Genomic DNA, 18,827 nt, shown 5'->3' with positions numbered 1-18,827 from the left:
TAACTACAATGTGGATTATCCATCCTAAGTTTTCTCCTTTCACAGTCATTAAACTCTGTAACTGTTTGAAAGGGAACGAGTTGAGGAATGCTATGATTCCAACTGATGGCTACATGCCATTATACCCTTATAAAAGATTGTATCATGAAGGAGAGGCAATGTATGTTCGAATTTCACCAAGTAGGAAGGTAAGAGTTAGAAAGGATGCTGTTGTCTCTTTCGGGTTTACAAGTCACCTGGTACAGATAATCTTGATGCCAAATTGCTTAGAGTTACAGATATATCTACCCAAATCTCTCATATTTTTAGTAAGTGCTTGATGTCTGGGGATTGCCCAGAAATCTGGACAGAGTCAAAGGTTATTCCACTACCTAAGGATAAAAAAAATCTGCATTCACTGGTCCTAATAGTCGCCCTAAAACTTACTGCCTGTGTTAAGTAAATTATTGGAAAAATGTGTATCTGTACAAATCAAGGATTATGTCTCATGCAATGGTCGGATAACTGGTTTCCAGTATGCATACAAAGAAGGGCATTCTACGAGTACAGCCTTAGCACAAATGACAGATGATTGGTTAAAGAGTATGGATGACAGGAAGTTAGGTGGTGCAGTGTTGCTAGATTTCAGTGCTGCTTTTGATATAATTGATCATGAACTGCTACTAGGTAAACTCAAATGTTATGGTTTTAAGTCTGCAGCTCTATCCTGAATGGAAATCTATCCTGGATATCTATCTGAACTGAGCAGTGAACTAACAATGGTGTCTGAGTGGGTTGATATGAACAAATTGGTGTTGAACACTTCTAAAACTAAGTGTATTGTATTTGGTTCAAGATATATGCTTGCTGATGATCCCCAATTGAATTTGTCGATGAATTGAACATATGTAAGTGAAAAAGCAAGTGAAAAAACAAAACTACCAGGCGTCATGTTGGACACAACTTTATCATGGTCAGAACACATAGATAATATTGTTATTAAGACGGGCAAGGGACTTGCTGTTACAAGAAAATGTTCAGAGTATGTAACATCTAGCACACTGAATCAGGTGATTCAATCCCTGGTCCTATCACACTTAGAGTACTGTCGGGCTATATGGTTATCTGCAGCAAAGAAAGATACAGAAAAGATCCAAATGGCTCAAAACAGGGCTGGTAGATTAGCTCTTCATTGCTCTAAACAGGGCTGCCAGATTAGCTCTTCATTGCTCTAACCGTATGAATATTATCCAAATGCATCAGAATCTCTCATGGCTTCACGTTAAAAACAAAATCCTATCTAGTCTTCTGATTTTCTTTAGGAATGTTATATTTAAAAAATTTAAAAAACATAATTTTTCAGTCCAGTTAGTACATACTAGCAGCACGCATAACCACCAAATCAGACAGGCAAATTAAGGGCAGCTAAAACAACACAAGCCAAGGACAAATTGCCTTAAATCTACAGTTTTATATAGAGCCATAGCTGAATGGATCTCTTTACCCATCCATATTTCTCAGGCAAAAAGTAAATCCACCTTCAAGAAAAAAGAAAAAAAACATCTAATCCGATAGACCATATGACTGGACAGCAAATAGAAAGCATCAACTGAATGTTAAATGTGTTTCCTGTCAGGTATTTTAATTATCTGAATTGTCTACTTGTTGAATGTTTGTGAAGTCTTGATTGTGGTTGTTTGTAATGTCTTGTTAATTGGTGTTGGATCCCAGGAAGATTAGCTAGCGTTACGGTGCTGAGTTAGGAAGGACTCCTGTATATCTGTAGTGACTGAGTGAATTTGATACAGCATCCAAAGTGTAATTAATAACTTCACAATAACTTTTACCCATCTACCAATAGGTGCCCTTCTTTGCGAGGCAATGGAAAACCACTCACAGGGAGAGGTTGAAAATGTCAGTGAAGACACTTGCCAGTTGGTCAGTGCATGTTCGGAGTACACGTCCTGGTAATCCGTCTGTGAATGTTGACCTGTTACTCACATCGGCTACGGAGAGCGTGATCATATTGTTGTTCGGAACAGCTGATGCTCTCATGCATGTTTCAGTGTTACTTGCTGAGTGTTACTTACTGACGCGTTGCCTGTTTGATGGTTCGTCGGAGGGCATAGCGGGATTTCTTATAAGCTTCCCGCTCCTTGAAAGCGGCAGCTCTACCTTTTAGCTCAGTGTGAATGTTGCCTGTAATCCATTTGTGGTTGAAAGGGACCTTACAGATCATTTTATGTGTCGGGTACAGAGATGAGGTCGCTAAAAAATCATTAAAAAAAAAAACTGTAATGAGTCCATGCAACTTATTACGTGACTTGTTGAGCACATTTTTATTCCTGAACATATTCCGGCTTGCAAAAGGGTCAAATACTTTTTTAATATATTTTTTTTATCCCCTTTTTCATGGTATCCAATTGTTTTTAGTAGCTACTATCTTGTCTCATCGCTACAACTCCCGTACGGCCTCGGGAGAGACGAAGGTTGAAAGTCATGCGTCCTCCGATACACAACCCAACCAAGCCGCACTGCTTCTTAACACAGCGTGCATCCAACCCGGAAGCCAGCCGCACCAATGTGCCGGAGGAAACACCGTGCACCTGGCAACCTTGGTTAGCGTGCACTGCGCCCAGCCCACCACAGGAGTCGCTGGTGCACGATGAGACAAGGACATCCCTACCGGCCAACCCCTCCCTAACGACGCTAGGCCAATTGTGCATTGCCCCACAGACCTCCCGGTCGCAGCCGGTTACGACAGAGCCTGGGCGCGAACCCAGAGTCTCTGATGGCACAGCTGGCGCTGCAGTACAGCACCCTTAACCACCGCGCCACCCGGGAGGCCCTTGGGGGTCGAATACTGATTGACTAATGTCAGCTTTTCCTTTTTAAAATTAATTTGCAAAAAAATAAATAAACATTAACATAATTCCACTTGACATTATGGACAGAGCCAAAAAAAACTAAATTGAATCCATTTTCAACTCTGTGACACAACAAAATGTAACACGACAAAATGTGGAAAAAGTCCAGGGGGATGAAAACTTTCTGAAGGCAACTTCACATATCCATTCAGATTCAGTTTTCTAAATTCAGATTCAAAACCAGAGACAACATTGTGGAACTTTGGCATCCAGGAAAGGTAGAGGAGAACAGAAAGAATTAAACGCTCTCTGTGGTCAACAGATGCTTCTGGTGGTTTCTGTAGCCAATGTGGCATGTTGAATTAATTTTCTTCCTATAAATGTGGCTCTAGCACTTGAACTGTTTTGGCTATGATGATCACAGGCAGCGCAGGACATGCATGACATGTTAGAAGGGGGGTGTCACAAAAACCGCAACTTGGCCCCCACAAGTAATTAGCCACGTCATTGCCCTTCTAAGGATAGCTTTTCCAATACCTATTTAAATCTTGCTCTTGTGACTGACCGGGTCTCCAGTATGTCACAAGACTGTGTTAGCTCACTTAGCCAAAGCCCATAGGCGTGAGTTCAGGAAGCTAACACAAGTCTTCAAGTCTCGAGCAAGTTTACTCGTCGAACCACCTCAGTTACTATTTCACCCCCCTTTGACCTCATACTCAGAGATCACGGCACCAACATAACTGACTGGGTTTGAAATCAGGCCCACTGCACAACAACACGTTCTATGGCAAAGAGAAGCAGGAGGATCTGTGCACCCCTTTCAATGACAGTGCAACAGAGGTGGCTGAGTGATCCATGCATGGGATGAGCAATCTTGCCTAAGAGCTCAAGACGTGTTCGTTTGACTGAGGTGGCTCTAAGCCAGGTCTCCTGTGCACCAGACAATGTCTCAGGCAAGTCACTCATCACTTAAAGGATTAAATATGAAACCTTTAAACCTCTCACTAAATACTGTAAGTTATACCAAAATGGTTCTCCAGCAGATTATTAAGAATCCTTATCCTTTGTTCTAGAATGGCCTTTGTGCCTTCATACAGATAACAACCTCTCATTTCCGACTAATTGAAAATTCAACAAGCCATGCAAAGCTGGTTTTATCCTCCAGAAAAGATAGAACAGATATTACAACAAATGTTATGGTTGAACTCAAATATACTGATTCATTTTTTTTTTTTTTTAAAGCATCCTTTATGGAAAAATGATCCTTTTTAAAAATGATATTTATTAATGATATTATGAATAGAAACGGAGGAGTTATGTCGCATATGCAGCTCTCGAAAATATATGGGAATATCTGCTCAAGCCAAATGTACAACCAACTGACTGCAGAATTACCACAAAAAAATGGAGGAGGCAAGTGGAAAAAGGAGAAGGTAGGGAACTTGTTTGTACCGATTCCATGGCACATGGTTGATGAACAGGTACAAAAAACAGCACTTGATTCAACGCTTAAGAGTTTTTCTATTTAAATTATTATATCAAATTCTTGCCACCAACAGAATGCTACAGTTGAAGTCGGAAGTTGACATACACTTAGGTTGGAGTCATTAAAACTCATTTCTCAACCACTCCACAAATTTCTTGTTAAAAAATGACAACCTTTACTCATCACGCGAGCGTGGTGACCGTACCACCTGTGTTACACTTCACCCCCCTTTGACCTCCTCTTTGAAGAGACCGCTGGAGACCGCAGGACCAAAGCCTCAGCTTTATCTCAGCAGGCTAACAAAGTCTTAACCCAGTCAATCACATACTACCCTTATGAGTACCCTTGTCGGAGACTTGAACGTGTGTAAAATAGCTTGGGGAACACATTCAATCAACAACCAACACCACATGTCCTTTCTTCTTTCCTTAATCAATGAAAACATGTTGATATTCTCACTTTCAAAGTGGTGTATTAAATACAAAAGTTAACTTGTTCCCTGAAGTCTGCTGTCTAATTTATCATCGGATATGATATACTTTGTCACTTTAAAGAAATGTGACAACAAACCTGCCACTCTACAGTATGTAAAGTCCCATATGAATATATTATAGCCAACAGACAGGTAACGTTTCCTATCTTTTACAAAAAGACACGATATGTCTAAATGAAGATGTCTAGCTTTACAGCTTTAGTGGCATTGCAGATTTGCCCGATTACACTCTAGGGCAGGGTTTCCGAAACTCGGTCCTGCCCCCCGCCCAGCTGTGTAATGCTAGGGGGAAAAAAAACAAACATGATGTCTTCAAGCTTAAGATGGTGTGGAAGACCAAATGAAATTAAACAAGTATGCAATTTATAGACTTTTTATTTATTTTTATATGACCATACATCGGATATTTGGTTGATATTTTGACCCCTCAGTCCCATTAAAGGGGAAATATCTAGGTCAAACAATAACAAAGCCGACTCCCCTCCATTGTAAGCAGCTGATGGTTGGGATTGGAGAAATGTAACCAGTCAAATTCATATAGAGTTATGGATGCATGGACTGACCATCCACGACACTGTATAAAAATGACAGTTTTAACAATGTTTTGAGGCTATAATCACATGTCTTAAATACAATACAATTGAGTAGAACGAGCCTCTATTTTGGGTTCTGATGGGATATTGCATTTGAATTAAGCACTAGGCATTTCAAAGTTTTATTCTTCAAGAATTAATAGCTACATACAATGACTTTTTTTGTAAACAGTATACACAAAATAACGTCAAAGTATGATTTTTTAAAGATGAATACAAAATTCATCACTAAAATATAGTTGTTGTATAAATATTCAGCCCCTTGTTTAGGCAAGCGTAAATGAGTTCAGGAGTATAATTGGGCTTAACAAATCACATAAGTTACACGGACTCACTCTGTGTGAAATAGCAAGGATAAGCATGATGTCACGCCCTGACCTTAGAGAGTCCTTTTATTTCTCTATTTGGTTAGGTCAGGTTGTGATTTGGGGTTGGCATTCTATGTTGTCTATTTCTTTGTTTTTGACCGAGTATGGCTCCCAATCAGAGGCAGCTGTCTATCGTTGTCTCTGATTGGAGATCATACTTAGGCAGCCTTTTTTCCCACTTTCTGTTGTAGGATCTTGTTTTTTTGTATAGTTGCCTTGTGCACTGCAATACTGCACGGTTGTTAACTCCTTTGTTGTTTTTGTTGTAAGTTTCACTATTAAACAATGTGGAACTGTACGCACGCTGCGCCTTGGTCCTCTCCTTTCAACAAACGGAGCACGTGGTTTTTGAATGACTAACCCTTCCTCTGTCCCCCACACATACAACATCTGTAAGGTCTCTCAGTCAGGTATTGAATTTCAAGCACCGATTTGATTAAAAAAGACCAGGGTGCCTCATAAATAAGGGTGATTGGTAGATGGTTAACAATAATAAACCAGACATTAAATATCTCTTTAAGCACGGTCAAGTTAATAATTGAGTATTAACCCACCCAGACACATCAAAGATACAGTTGTACTTCAGAACTGAACTGCAGGACAGGAATGAAAGTGCTCAGGGATGTTACCATGAAGCCATTGCTGATTTTACAGCTACAGAGTTCAATGGCTGTGATGGGATAAAACGGACGATGCATAAACAGCATGGTACGATAATGACCTAAATGACAGCAGAGTGAAAATAAGAACACAAAATATACAGATAAAAACGTTCCACACCTTTTGCAACAAGGCAATAAAGTTGTTGGGTTGGATGTGGCACAACCATTTTACTAAGTGTAAAGGGGCCATTACCTTCTTCACACAGGGGAATTGGGTGAGCATAACTTTGTAGATGAAATCAATTAAATAAGTATTTGTTATTTGTAAACTCGGGTCCCCTTTATCTAATATTAGGTTTTAATTGAAGATAAAGATAACATTGAGTCACAAAAGAATAGAGAAAATCAGAAAAGGGGGCAAGTACTTTTTCACAGCACTATAGGTCATACACCTACTTGAGAAATTCTTAATGAAAGAGTATTGTAATTACATGGGCGTTCTCCCTAACCGGTGAAATATTATCTTATTCTCATGACCAGGAAGGAGGAAGAAATTGTGCCTGTTTTGCATACACATAAGGAAGCATCGGATTTCTTTACTGAAGGTAGTGCACTATCTAAGGAATAGAGTGCCATTTCAGTGGGCTTCAAGGCTTCAAGGTGCAATTGGGGGGAGGGGTTCTGGCAGTCGTAGAAACAGTACAGTAGGTGTCCTGGGGGGCAGGCAGTGTGCACCCAATGTTGCGTTCAGTTTAGCATACCACCCTCTGTGGTGCCTTGCGGTCAGCGACGGGGCAGTTGCCATACCAGGCTGTGATGCAGTATACTCTCGATGGTGCACCTTGGACAGGCCACATTTCTTCAGCCTCCTGAGGTTAAAGAGTTGCTATCGTTCCTTCTTCAGTATGGTGTCCGTGTGGTTTGACCATTTCAGCATGAACTTGAAGTTCAGGAGGAAGCGTGTGGTTCCACAATCAACTCCTTTGTTTTGCCAACATTGAGGGAGAGGTTGTTTACGTGGCACCACACTGTCAGAGTGCCTACCTCCTCCCTGTAGGCCATCTCGTCGTTCTTGGTAATCAGGCCTACTATTGTCATGTCGTCCACAAACTTGATGATGGAGTTCGAACTGTTTGGGTATAAAGCGGGTAAAGGAGGGAACTGAGCATGCACCCTTATGGGGCCCCCGCGTTGAGGATCAGTTGTCTAGCATCACCACCTGGGGGCGGCTCGTCAGGAAGGCCAGGACCCAGTTGCGTAGGGAGGAGTTCAGTCCCAGGGCTGTGAGCATTGTGGTGAGGCTTAGAGGGCACTATGGTATTAAAGGCCGAGCTGTAGTCGATGAACAGCAAACTCATATAGGCATTTCTCTTGTTCAGATGGGTGAGGGAAGTGTGCAGTGCCATGGCAATGGCGTCGTCCGGTAGCGGGGCGGTAGGGGAATTGGAGAGGGTTGAGTGTGTCGGGGAGGGAGGAGGTGATGTAGCCTTTGACTAGCCTCTCTAAACACTTCATGATGACAGAAGTGAGGGCTACGGGTCGGTAGTCATTCAGTTAAGTTACCTTCCCTTTCTTGGGCACGGGGATGACAGTGGACATCTTGGGCACGGGGATGACAGTGGACATCTTGGGCACGGGGATGACAGTGGACATCTTGGGCACGGGGATGACAGTGGACACCTGGAAGCAGGTGGGGATAACAGCCTGAGCTAGAGAGAATGAAAATGTCAGAAAACTCAACAGCTAGCTGGTCTATACACGTGGCTCGAGGTGTCGTCTGGGCCGGCAGCCTTGCGAGGGTTAACACGTTTGAATGACTTACATACATCGTCTGTGGAGACCATAAGCAAGTAGCCCTCGTTGTCCTCAGGGGCTCTCCCTTGGCAGCTCAGAATTGTTTTGCACGATGTGTGAGAAGAAGGTGTTTAGCTCGTCCGGTAGGGCGGCATTAGCTTCCGAGACGTGACTGGATTTCCTTTTTGTAATCAGTGATCGTTAGAAACCTCTGCCAGATACTCCCGCTTAATCGCTCCGTCACTTTGTCCCTGTACTGTACATGTGTCTCACCATCTTGATCGATCTGCATAGGTTGTATTTGTACTGTTTAACCAGACAATTGTCCCTCGGTCACCTTGCTGTGTTTATGAGCAGCATCTTTCTCCTTCAGTTTCCCGACAAGGCTGCCACCAATCCACTGTTTTTGATTTGAATGAGTTTTTGAAAGACACTATCGTTATCACATCATCTATGCCTTATTGATGTCACTTGTCAAATCCACTTTAAATCCGTGTAGATGAAGGGGAGGAGACAGGTTAAAGAAGGATTTTTAAACCTTGAGACAATTGAGACATGGATTGTGTGTGTGTGCCATTCAGAGATAGAACAGGCAAGAACAAAAAGATTTAAGTGCCTTTGAACGGGGTATGACAGTAGGTGCCAGGCGCACCGGTTTGTGTCAAGAAGTGAAACGCTGCTGGGGTTCGCGCTCAACAGTTTCCGATGTGTATCAAGAATGTCCCACCACCCAAAGGATCATCCAGCCAACTTGACAAAACTGTGGGAAGCACTGGAGTCAACATGGGTGGAGGGGGGTGAAACTCAATATTAGGAAGGTGTTCCCAATGTTTGGTATACTCTGTGTATACAGTGTTAATGTTTCAACTCTGATATTTCATAATCAATGACCCAAAGCACCTGCAGTTTACCTAATGTATTTCTGCACGTTTGTCATTGTTCCACTTTCCTCACCACATCCCTGTTCACAAACAATAGGAGAAACTTTAGCCTACATCTTACCTAATACATTGGAAGGATTCTTAATCACATTGCCCTCTCCTCTTCCCTTCTGCCAAACGAAGGGAGAAAACTATTACATCTCATGGTACAAATGAGACTCGGTGGGACATTTGACGCCTACTTGGACTTAATAGTTAGTAAGTGAAGAAATGACTTTTGAATCTTTGGTATGTGCAGATATTGTATTCAAGTGTCATTTAAAATGACAGATTGTATTGTAGTTTACACAACATTCTTTTATCACAAAATCACATTGTTTGGTCACGTAATGGGACTTTATTAGCCCACTGTATTCAAAGCATTAATAGTTCATCGGTCAATGAAAGATTAAATAGTTGAAAGATTGTGCTGATTATAGTTAATCATCCCATTATAGAGGATAGTAACATCAATAAGGATCTGTTGAGATATTATACACAGCAGGATGTTTTTTCTGCTTTTTCCCTAGAAGATGAGGCACTGTATCGGAACATCATGGGACTGTAGGGACCTGATCCATTTGTGGTGGGGGGTTCTCTGCAATGGATCAAATTCAAATAAACGTCTACACATGCATGACAGATGAAAGAACACTTCTCATCAGGTTGGCATTTATTGGGAAGACTCATGTACTGGAAGCAGCCCTGCAGGGTAGTCATTAGCTGACAGCCACAAAGTCATAAAATCTGATTTCAAACCTAACCCTAACTTTAAAAGCACTGCTAACCTTATGCCTAATCCTAACATGAAATGGTTTTCATTCATTTTTACTACCTACACTACCGGTCAAACGTTTTAGAACACCTGCTCATTCAAGGGTATCTTTATATATTTTAAAACTATTTTCAACATTGTAGATTGTATACAGAAGACAGCCCTATTTGGTAAAAGACCTAGTCCATATTATGACAAAAACAGCGCCGATAAGCTAAGAGAAATGACAGTCCATCATTACTTTAAGACGTGAAGGTCAGTCAATACGGAACATTTCAAGAACTTTGAAAGTTTGTTGAAGTGCAATCGCAAAAAAACATCAAGCGATATGATGAAACTGGCTCTCATGAGGACCAACACAGGAATGGAATACCCAGAGTTATCTTTGCTGCAGGGGATAAGTTCAGTAGAGATAACTGCACCTCAGAAATTGCAGCCCAAATAAATACTTCACAGAGTTCAAGTAACAGACACATCTCAACATCAGCTGTTCAGAGGAGACTGCATGAATCAGGCCTTCATGGTCGAATTGCTGCAAGAAAACCATTACTAAAGGACACCAATAAGAAGAAGAGACTTGCTTTGGCCAAGAAACACGAGCAATGGACATTAGACAAGTGGAAATTAGTCCTTTGGTCTGGAGTCCAAATAGGAGATTTTTGGTTCCAACCACTGTGTCTTTGTGAGATGTGGTGTGGGTGAACGTATGATATCCGCATGTGTATTTCCCAGCGTAAAGCATGGAGGAGGAGGTGTATTGGTGGAGGAGGAGGTGTATTGGTGGAGGAGGAGGTGTTGGGGTGTGGGGGTGTTTTGCTGGTTGGTGATTTATTTAGAATTCAAGGCACACTTAACCAGCATGGCTACCACAGCATTCTGCAGTGATACGCCATCTCATCTGGTTTGCGTTTAGTGGGACTGTCGTTTGTTTTTCAACAGGACAATGACCCAACACACCTCCTGGCTGTGTAAGGGCTATTTTTTTACCAAGAAAGAGAGTGATAGAGTGCTGTATCAGATGACCTGGCCTCCACAATCCCCTGACCTCAACCAAATTGAGAATGTTTGGGATGAGTGGGCCCATAGAATTAAGGAAAAGCAGCCAGCAAGTGCTCAGCAACTCCTTCACGACGGTTGGAAAAGCATTCCAGGTGAAGCTGGTTGAGAGAATGCCAAGAGTGTACAAAGCTGTCAGGAAAGCAAAGGGTGGCTATTTGAAGATTTTCAAGTATAAAATACATTGTGATTTGTTTAACACTTTTTTGGTTACTACATGATTTCATATGTGTTATTTCATAGTTTTGATGTCTTCACTATTATTCTACAATGTAGGAAATAGTAAAAATAAAGAGAAATCCTTGAATGTGTAGCTGTGTTCAAACTTTTGACTGGTACTCTGTATATAGACAATTTTAACTTTGGACTGCCTACAGGACAAGATTCATCCAATAAACGTCAACCTGACAGTTTAAGGGAGATGTGAGAGGACCACCTGCTGAAAGTGCAAATCCCCCCTTCAGTAGTGTATATGACAAGATCTGTGTGTGTGTACATGTAGCCAATCATGAAATACCTACTGCGTGCACTAGACACATACTGTAGGGTGTGAACGTAAATTCAATCTGGAGTGCCAGAGTGCGCTCTGAGTGCTCTCTGGGCATTCGAAAATTCAGAGCTTTGTCAGATTGTCCATTCATTAAGTTAGAGCGTTTTGCTCTCGGAGCGTTCGGAGCACACATTGGATGCTCTGGTCGAAGAGTAGGGTTGATCCGATTGCTCTGGCCTCACAACGGCAGTCAAACACCCAAGCTAACTAGCTAACTTGCTAGCTACTTCCAGATACAAATGAGAGACATCCCGATGGGGTTTGTGGTGATTGTATGGAGATTGTGACTTAAATGGCATCCCTTGACAAGGCAAGAACAAGATGTATGTCAGGAGAATTGCAGTATTATCATAAGGAGATGCATACTTGGAATTCGGAGGAGAAATGGAGGGAAAAAGAGAGGCAGAGGAGGTCTAAGAGAGAGAGGGAAGAAGACGGTGAGCTTGAGCCGGTTATAAAGGGTGGGAAAAAGGGAGATGGTTTGTTGAAGAAGAACAGTAGAAAGTGTAAGCAGAGTGAGTTGAAGACAGGAGGAGAAATGGAAGTGAATGAGGGAGAAGTATCAGAGGTGGTCGGTGTGGTGAAGTTCTCGGAACCCGAGGCTTGCAACAAGGTCAGGATAAAGATGAGTCTGTGACAGTAGGAGTGAAGTTTTGGGAAAAAGTGGACCCTTGCCTTTTGGCTGATCCATTTGTGGTTTCAGGGTGGGTGAAAACAGAATCGGGTGCTGTGGAATCGGTCAGGATAACCAGAAGTGGTCTTGTAATGATTGTTTGTGTTTGTGCTGGTCAGAGGGAGAAGGCACTTGGCGTTAAACGTATGGGGGGCAAGTCATTTGAATTGTTTCGCTCTCAAGAATAGGGCGCCATTGAAAGGAGTGATTCCTGGGTTAGTGGTAAATGTGAAAGCTGACCAACTGAAGGGGAAGATTCCCGGTGTTTGTGATGCTCGTCGCTTGGTGAGAGAGGGGTGAAGCAGAAGAGTCATTTTCTGTACTTTTGAGTTTTGATGTTGAGATATATAAGTTATCCTGTACAAGCTTTTGTGGCGAATACATTACATTGTTACAGGTGTCAAGCTTATGGGCACGAGGCAGCAGTGTGTAGGAGGGAGGTTCCTGGGTGTGAAAAGTGTGCAGAAGGGCAGGTTGAGGTTTTCAGAGTTAGAGTGGTGCATAAGTTGTTCAAATGCTGAGGCAGTGAAGAAAGTAGAGGAAGATGGGCCAAGGGGGAGGGATCCTGAGAGGAGTGGCGTGAGTTTGGGGTCAAATTGATCAGAAGTACAGTGTAGACATTGTTAATGTTGTAAATGACCATTGTACCTGGAAACGGCAGGTTTTTTTATTGAATATCTACATAGGCGTACAGAGGCCCATTGTCAGCAACCACCACTCCTGTGTTCCAATAGCACGTCGTGTTAGCTAATCCAAGTTGATCAGTTTAAAAAGCTAATTGATCATTACAAAACCCTTTTGCAATTATGTGAGCACAGCTGAAAACTGTTGTCCTGATTAAAGAAGCAATAAAACTGGCCTTCTTGTCACGTTCTGACCTTTATTTAATTTGTTTTGTCGTTATTTAGTATGGTCAGGGCGTGAGTTGGGGTAGGCAGTCTATGTTTGTTTTTCTATGATTTTGGGATTTCTATGTTTTGGCCTAGTATGGTTCTCAATCAGAGGCGGGTGTCATTAGTTGTCTGATTGAGAATCATACTTAGGTAGCCTGGGTTTCACTGTTTGTTTGTGGGTGATTGTCTATGTTAGTTGCTTGTGTCAGCACAGTTCTCATTATAGCTTCACGGTCGTTATTTGTTTATTGTTTTGTATAGTTTTTATTTAGTGTTTTCTTTAATTTAAAAAATCATCATGAACACATACCACGCTGCATTTTGGTCCGTTCCTTACGACGATCGTGACACTTCTTTAGACTAGTTGAGTATCTGGAGAATCAGCATTTGTGGGTTCGATTACAGGCTCAAAATGGCTAGAAACAAAGTCCTTTCTTCTGAAACTCATCAGTCTATTCTTGTTCTGAGAAATAAAGTTATTTCCAGGTGAGAAATTGCCAAGAAACTCAAGATCTCGTACAACGCTGTGTACTACTCCCTTCACAGGACAGCACAAACTTGCTCTAACCAGAATAGAAAGAGGAGTGGGAGGCCCCGGTGCACAACTGAGCAAGAGGACAAGTACATTAGAGGGTCTAGTTTGAGAAACAGACACCTCACAATTCATCAACTGGCAGCTTTATTACATAGTACCCGCAAAACACCAGTCTCAACGTCAACAGTGAAGAGGTGACTCCAGGATGCTGGTCTTCTAGACAGAGTTGCAAAGAAAAATACAAATCTCAGACTGGCCAATAAAAAGAAAGATTAAGATTGGCAAAAGAACACAGACACTGGACAGAGGAACTCTGCCTAGAAGGCCAGAACCCCGGAGTAGTCTCTTCACTGTTGACGTTTGAAGGAAGTCTGAAGGAAGTATGCTTTGAATTGATTTCCCTCAGTCATTGGGTGCATTTTTTTTGTCACACTCCCTTCTAACAAGTCCTTGTGAGTACCAGGGAGGGAAAACAGAAGGCACATATGTGTTAGACTGGTAGCTTTCAAGAATGGGGTCGTAATATTCTAACTTAAACCGTTGAAAACTGAAATAATTTGTGCCACATAAATATTAGCCAGGAAGAGTTCAATATTGACCCACTATATTGACGCTTACACATTCACAGTGATTTGAACTATCGTCATGCTTGTGTTGACAAATCCTCCACCGACTGGACATTATGAAACATAAATTAGGTCCCACAAAATTACAAATTTATAATCAAAAGGGGGGCAGAGTTGTTTCAAATGACAGGGCATATACCCACCACTTGCATACAGTAAACCACTCTACACTGTAACAAGCACTTCAATTCATATAATTGAAATATTGAGGTTTGCCCTGAAGAGGGCACAACATCATCACATTTGCTGAGGAGAAAAGCAAATGGGAAAGATATGAGGATGTTTCAGGTGTAGGGGGAAATTATTTACACATTGCACATCTTTCTATTTCAAAAATAGTTAGACGACACATTATCACTGGATTTCTGAAAGACCACATTATGTAGGCTAATGATTGATAACATTGTGGAAATGTAGCCTACGGTATAAACAAGCGGAATAGAATCAAATAATTTGAATGGTATGATACCAGAAATATCCTACAATCACATCGAAATCCATTTGGCAGACATTGCCCAACATAGGCTTAAGAAAATATTGGCAAACATATTGAATTGAAAACATGATTATGGCCGTGTTGGAGACGATCAAAATCGCAATGTATCATTGGTAAATTGTGATGGATTGACTGATCTACAAATAATAACGAGTCGTTATTTATGATGCAAGGTGATTTGTAAATCAGACAGACACCTACATTCATTTTGATTCTCTGGAACACGGCCAGTGCCTAGATGGCGGCTTGCAGGAGAGCAATACCTTATACGTCAGAGCGACGCTGGCAATGACGAGCACACCAACTCTCCTCCATGCCTTTACCTTCGGCTCCAAAAAAAGAGAAGCCCTCATCAGTACCACTGCGATGACACTTCTGTAGCCTGTGACCACGGGTACAGACCAACTTCTGTCAACTTGAATGATCAATAATTAACGGTCTTTGGACCACATTTGCTCGACTGAGAACAACAAACAACTCTTACTCTTTTAACAACTAAACTAACCAACCAACTACAGTTCTGTGAACATTTCGTGGGTGCGTTTGTTTCCCTTATGTCCCGAAAATCTAGCGACAATGACTATAGTCTTCGTAGTATGAGCAACCTGATGGGTGAGAGGAGGAAGAAAGTGAACGATGACGGAGAGCGGAGCCTCATCAAAGCACCGTCCAACGCGAGCATCAACAGCCAGGCTGTCCCTGCCAATGCCGCTACCGCCACCTCCACCGGGGACCTGGAGAGAGAGGCGCGTAAACAGTTCCAGCAAGATGTCACGCCTGCGTTTGTTTATGTTCTGGCCGCGTTCTCTGCGCTGGGTGGCTTTCTGTTCGGCTATGACACCGGGGTAATCTCGGGAGCGATGCTCCTGCTCAAGAGGGAGATGAATCTCAGCGCCCTGTGGCAGGAGGTTCTGATCTCTAGTACTGTGGCTGCCGCCGCGCTGTCCGCGTTGGCCGGCGGGTTCTTGAACGGAGTTTTCGGGCGCAGGGTCTGCATCCTCCTGGCTAGTTTTATCTTCACATCTGGGGGAATAGTGCTTAGCGCAGCTCCCGATAAGGAGGTTCTCCTGGTCGGACGTCTCATTGTCGGGCTTGGACTTGGTAAGGTGCCTCCTCAGTTTCGTAACTTTTCACTTGTTTACTTATCTCGTTCACAAGACAATTAGCCTGGGGATGAGAGGACCTGTTTAAAGGTAGGGTAACAAAAATGTAATTGCTGACACAAAAAAACTAACTTTGGTAACGGTTGACAACCTTTTAGTTATTAAAATACAAATTCTAGAAAGGGGGTGTCTTGCCCAACTATTGGGGCAAGATGCCCCTCCCTGTGGAGCAAGAGGCCCGCTGAAAATGTGTGCTTTTAGTAATTGACTCTAGAAAGCTAGTTATATTTTATTAGACCAATGAAATATTGAAACAAAATGGCATTGTACATCTCACTTAATAACCTATGATGAGGTTTTAATGTAAGCCTAAAACTCTATTTCTATATCTCTATTCACATTCTCTTATATCCCAGCAGATGCTAGCTCATGCTAACTAACTAGCTAACTCACATTCCTGCTCAAAATCAACATTTCTAATGATATTGTATGATTTATTTCTGCAGTTTAAGATATTGTATGATTTATAACCTCCAGATTCACCTGAAATGTGCTTACATTAATGCTAGAAACAAATCCCCAACCTAAAAAGGGGTTAAGATGCCCCTGGGGTTTTCAGGGGTTTACATATAGATTATTAGAGGAGGCGTTTAGCTATAGGGCCTCAATGCTATTGGTCAGATTTTTCCAACCAATCACATCATGTGTTGTGTCCTATTGTGATTTGTCCCTGAGCCTATATGAGGCCATTTTGAAATATATAAAAGACTCTTCCTTTTTCATCTGTAAAACCAACACAGAAGGCCAGAACCTAAGATTTAGTCTGTCAGTGAGAGATTAGCAAAACCTTGAAGGTCAAGGACCAAAATGCGTACGTTTTAATTTTAACAATAAAGAAGCTCCTTTATCAACTTCCACTGTCCTCGGAGAGTTGTTGAATTTACTCTTCACTTCAGGCTCATCTCATTCACCTAGACTAGGGATTGTTATCTGTGTATGGGTAAGCCTAGTTTATTACAGTTTAGGTTACCATCATCAGAGGGCAACTAATGTGCATGCATGTGTTGTGTCTTTGGCTATGCCGGATCCATTTCTGTAATTAATATCACCTGATTGAGCTAATCATGTAAATGTAATTAACTAGAAAGTGGGGGAACCATCAAATAATATTTATAGAGCAGTTATCTTCCGAGTAAACTCTTAAAGAACTAGTAATATTTTATATCAATAGCAGTCAATATTAATCGTCACCTCATTTCAGTCTCATCTGAATGTTGTAAATTCTTGGTTCTTCACAAATCTTCACGAACCCTGGCTAACAAGTTGAATCAGAAATACAAAATTGGGTTTAATTATTTATTTACTAAATGCCTAACTAATCACACAGAATTACATATACACAGAATGAATCATATCTTCATTACAAATTATGTCATAAAGGAAAATGTCCCTAGCAGACGGAACAGATATGACAGCTGGTTACACAAAGAAAAGTGGGTTGGGTTTGAGTGAAAGAGCGGGAAGACTGAGGAACAAATGGAGAATCTGTGATATTGTAAATACAATATCCTATGCATTCTAAGTTACCGCCCATTTGGAAAAGGAAAATGCAATAAATATTTACTCTGAGCTGCCCTTCAATAGGTTGGTGGTAGATGGATGGCCGTGTTGCCCAACAGAGTCCTTTGAAGTGTGTCTCTGGTGGTGAACGTTGTAGTGTTGTCGTTGGGTGGTAGACGGAATACTCTGTCTGTCCTCTCCTAGCCCACGTTTACAGCTGCTGTTGCTAACTCAATGGCTAGGAGGTATCACTTCTGTAGCAAATAAGAGTTCAAAGTTCATACCATTCGCAACCAAAGCTCACGCAGAGGTTGGCTTCGTTCTGTAGTTATTATCTGAATCCTTCTGACATCGGATCGTCATCCTAATGTACCCGGAACAGGAGGTTACGTTTTCGTCAAGGGCTTATATAGTGGAGGGAGAAGGGTTTGTTTCATAGCTTATAGCCCATGTCTCTTCACAGGGGCGGGCCACTGATTGAGCAGAGCCCTAACCTTATGAAAATCCAAATTTCTAATTTGGAAGCTAAAATGACATTGAATCTTTTCACCGTGTGAATCTGATAACTATAATGTGTAGACTTTCTCAGATACAGTTTAGGTCGTCCTGTCATCAGTCATAATGTCTCAGATGACAACTGATCTGACATCATATTCATTAAGTACCAACGCATATTTTCAACTGGTTCTATTTCTGAAATATTGTTCCTTTCCCTCCACTTGTTTGATGTTCAAATCAAATTTTATTTGTCACATACACATGGTTAGCAGATGTTATTAACGCGAGTGTAGCGAAATGCTTGAGCTTCTAGTTCCGACAATGCAGTAATAACCAACAAGTAATCTAACTAACAATTCAAAAACGACTGTCTTATACACACAAGTGTAGGGGGATACAGACTCTCAGTTTAACAAAGGATATTCAAGAGTCCCCCTAGAGTCAAGAGAGAGGCAAGGGAGAAAGGTATTTATGGGGGGGTTATAAACCTTACCCACAGGCCAACGTCATGACACATGACAACACATGCCTTGTAGGCTACAGTATTTTGATTGGCAAACCTAATGCAAAACTGAGAAAGTTCACTTCTTAGGCTATTGAGTTATCTCACATGAAAAATAAGTGAGACCCGTGTGCCAATAGTATCCTCATGGGTGGGCCCACCTAATGTGATGGGTTATATTGACCAAAATCTATGTAGGTTAAACTTAAAAGAGGACAGTCAATACTTTATTTAGCCGTATACCAAAACAATAATCAAACTAGAAGTTGATAACTTCATCCCACTACTTTGAGACTGGCTTGTTGTCAGGGTTACTGATTTCTGACTGCAGTGCCTAGGCCTATGGTATTTTTGGAGGTAGTAGGCTTTGGCAAGATTTCATACTGTTTGGCATTCAATGAGAATTCGATGTACCAAAGCTATTTATAGCAACTTCTGGGTGACACGTAGCCTTGATG

General features: G+C 41.7%; 1 protein-coding gene across 1 annotated transcript in view; it reads left to right on the top strand.

Moving 5' to 3' along the window:
• The first annotated feature begins 14,361 nt into the window (after positions 1-14,361).
• LOC118366143 (proton myo-inositol cotransporter-like) overlaps positions 14,362-18,827 on the top strand; it is a 70,832-nt gene continuing 66,366 nt past the window's right edge. The window contains exon 1 of the mRNA XM_035748583.2: positions 14,362-15,807. Within this exon, the coding sequence (XP_035604476.1) occupies positions 15,261-15,807 (547 nt within the window). The 5' untranslated portion in view covers positions 14,362-15,260. The remainder of the gene's footprint in view (positions 15,808-18,827) is intronic.

This window comes from Oncorhynchus keta, chromosome 33, assembly GCF_023373465.1.
Source record: "Oncorhynchus keta strain PuntledgeMale-10-30-2019 chromosome 33, Oket_V2, whole genome shotgun sequence".
Lineage (NCBI taxonomy): Eukaryota > Metazoa > Chordata > Actinopteri > Salmoniformes > Salmonidae > Oncorhynchus > Oncorhynchus keta.
This window is presented reverse-complemented; position numbering and strand designations above follow the sequence as displayed.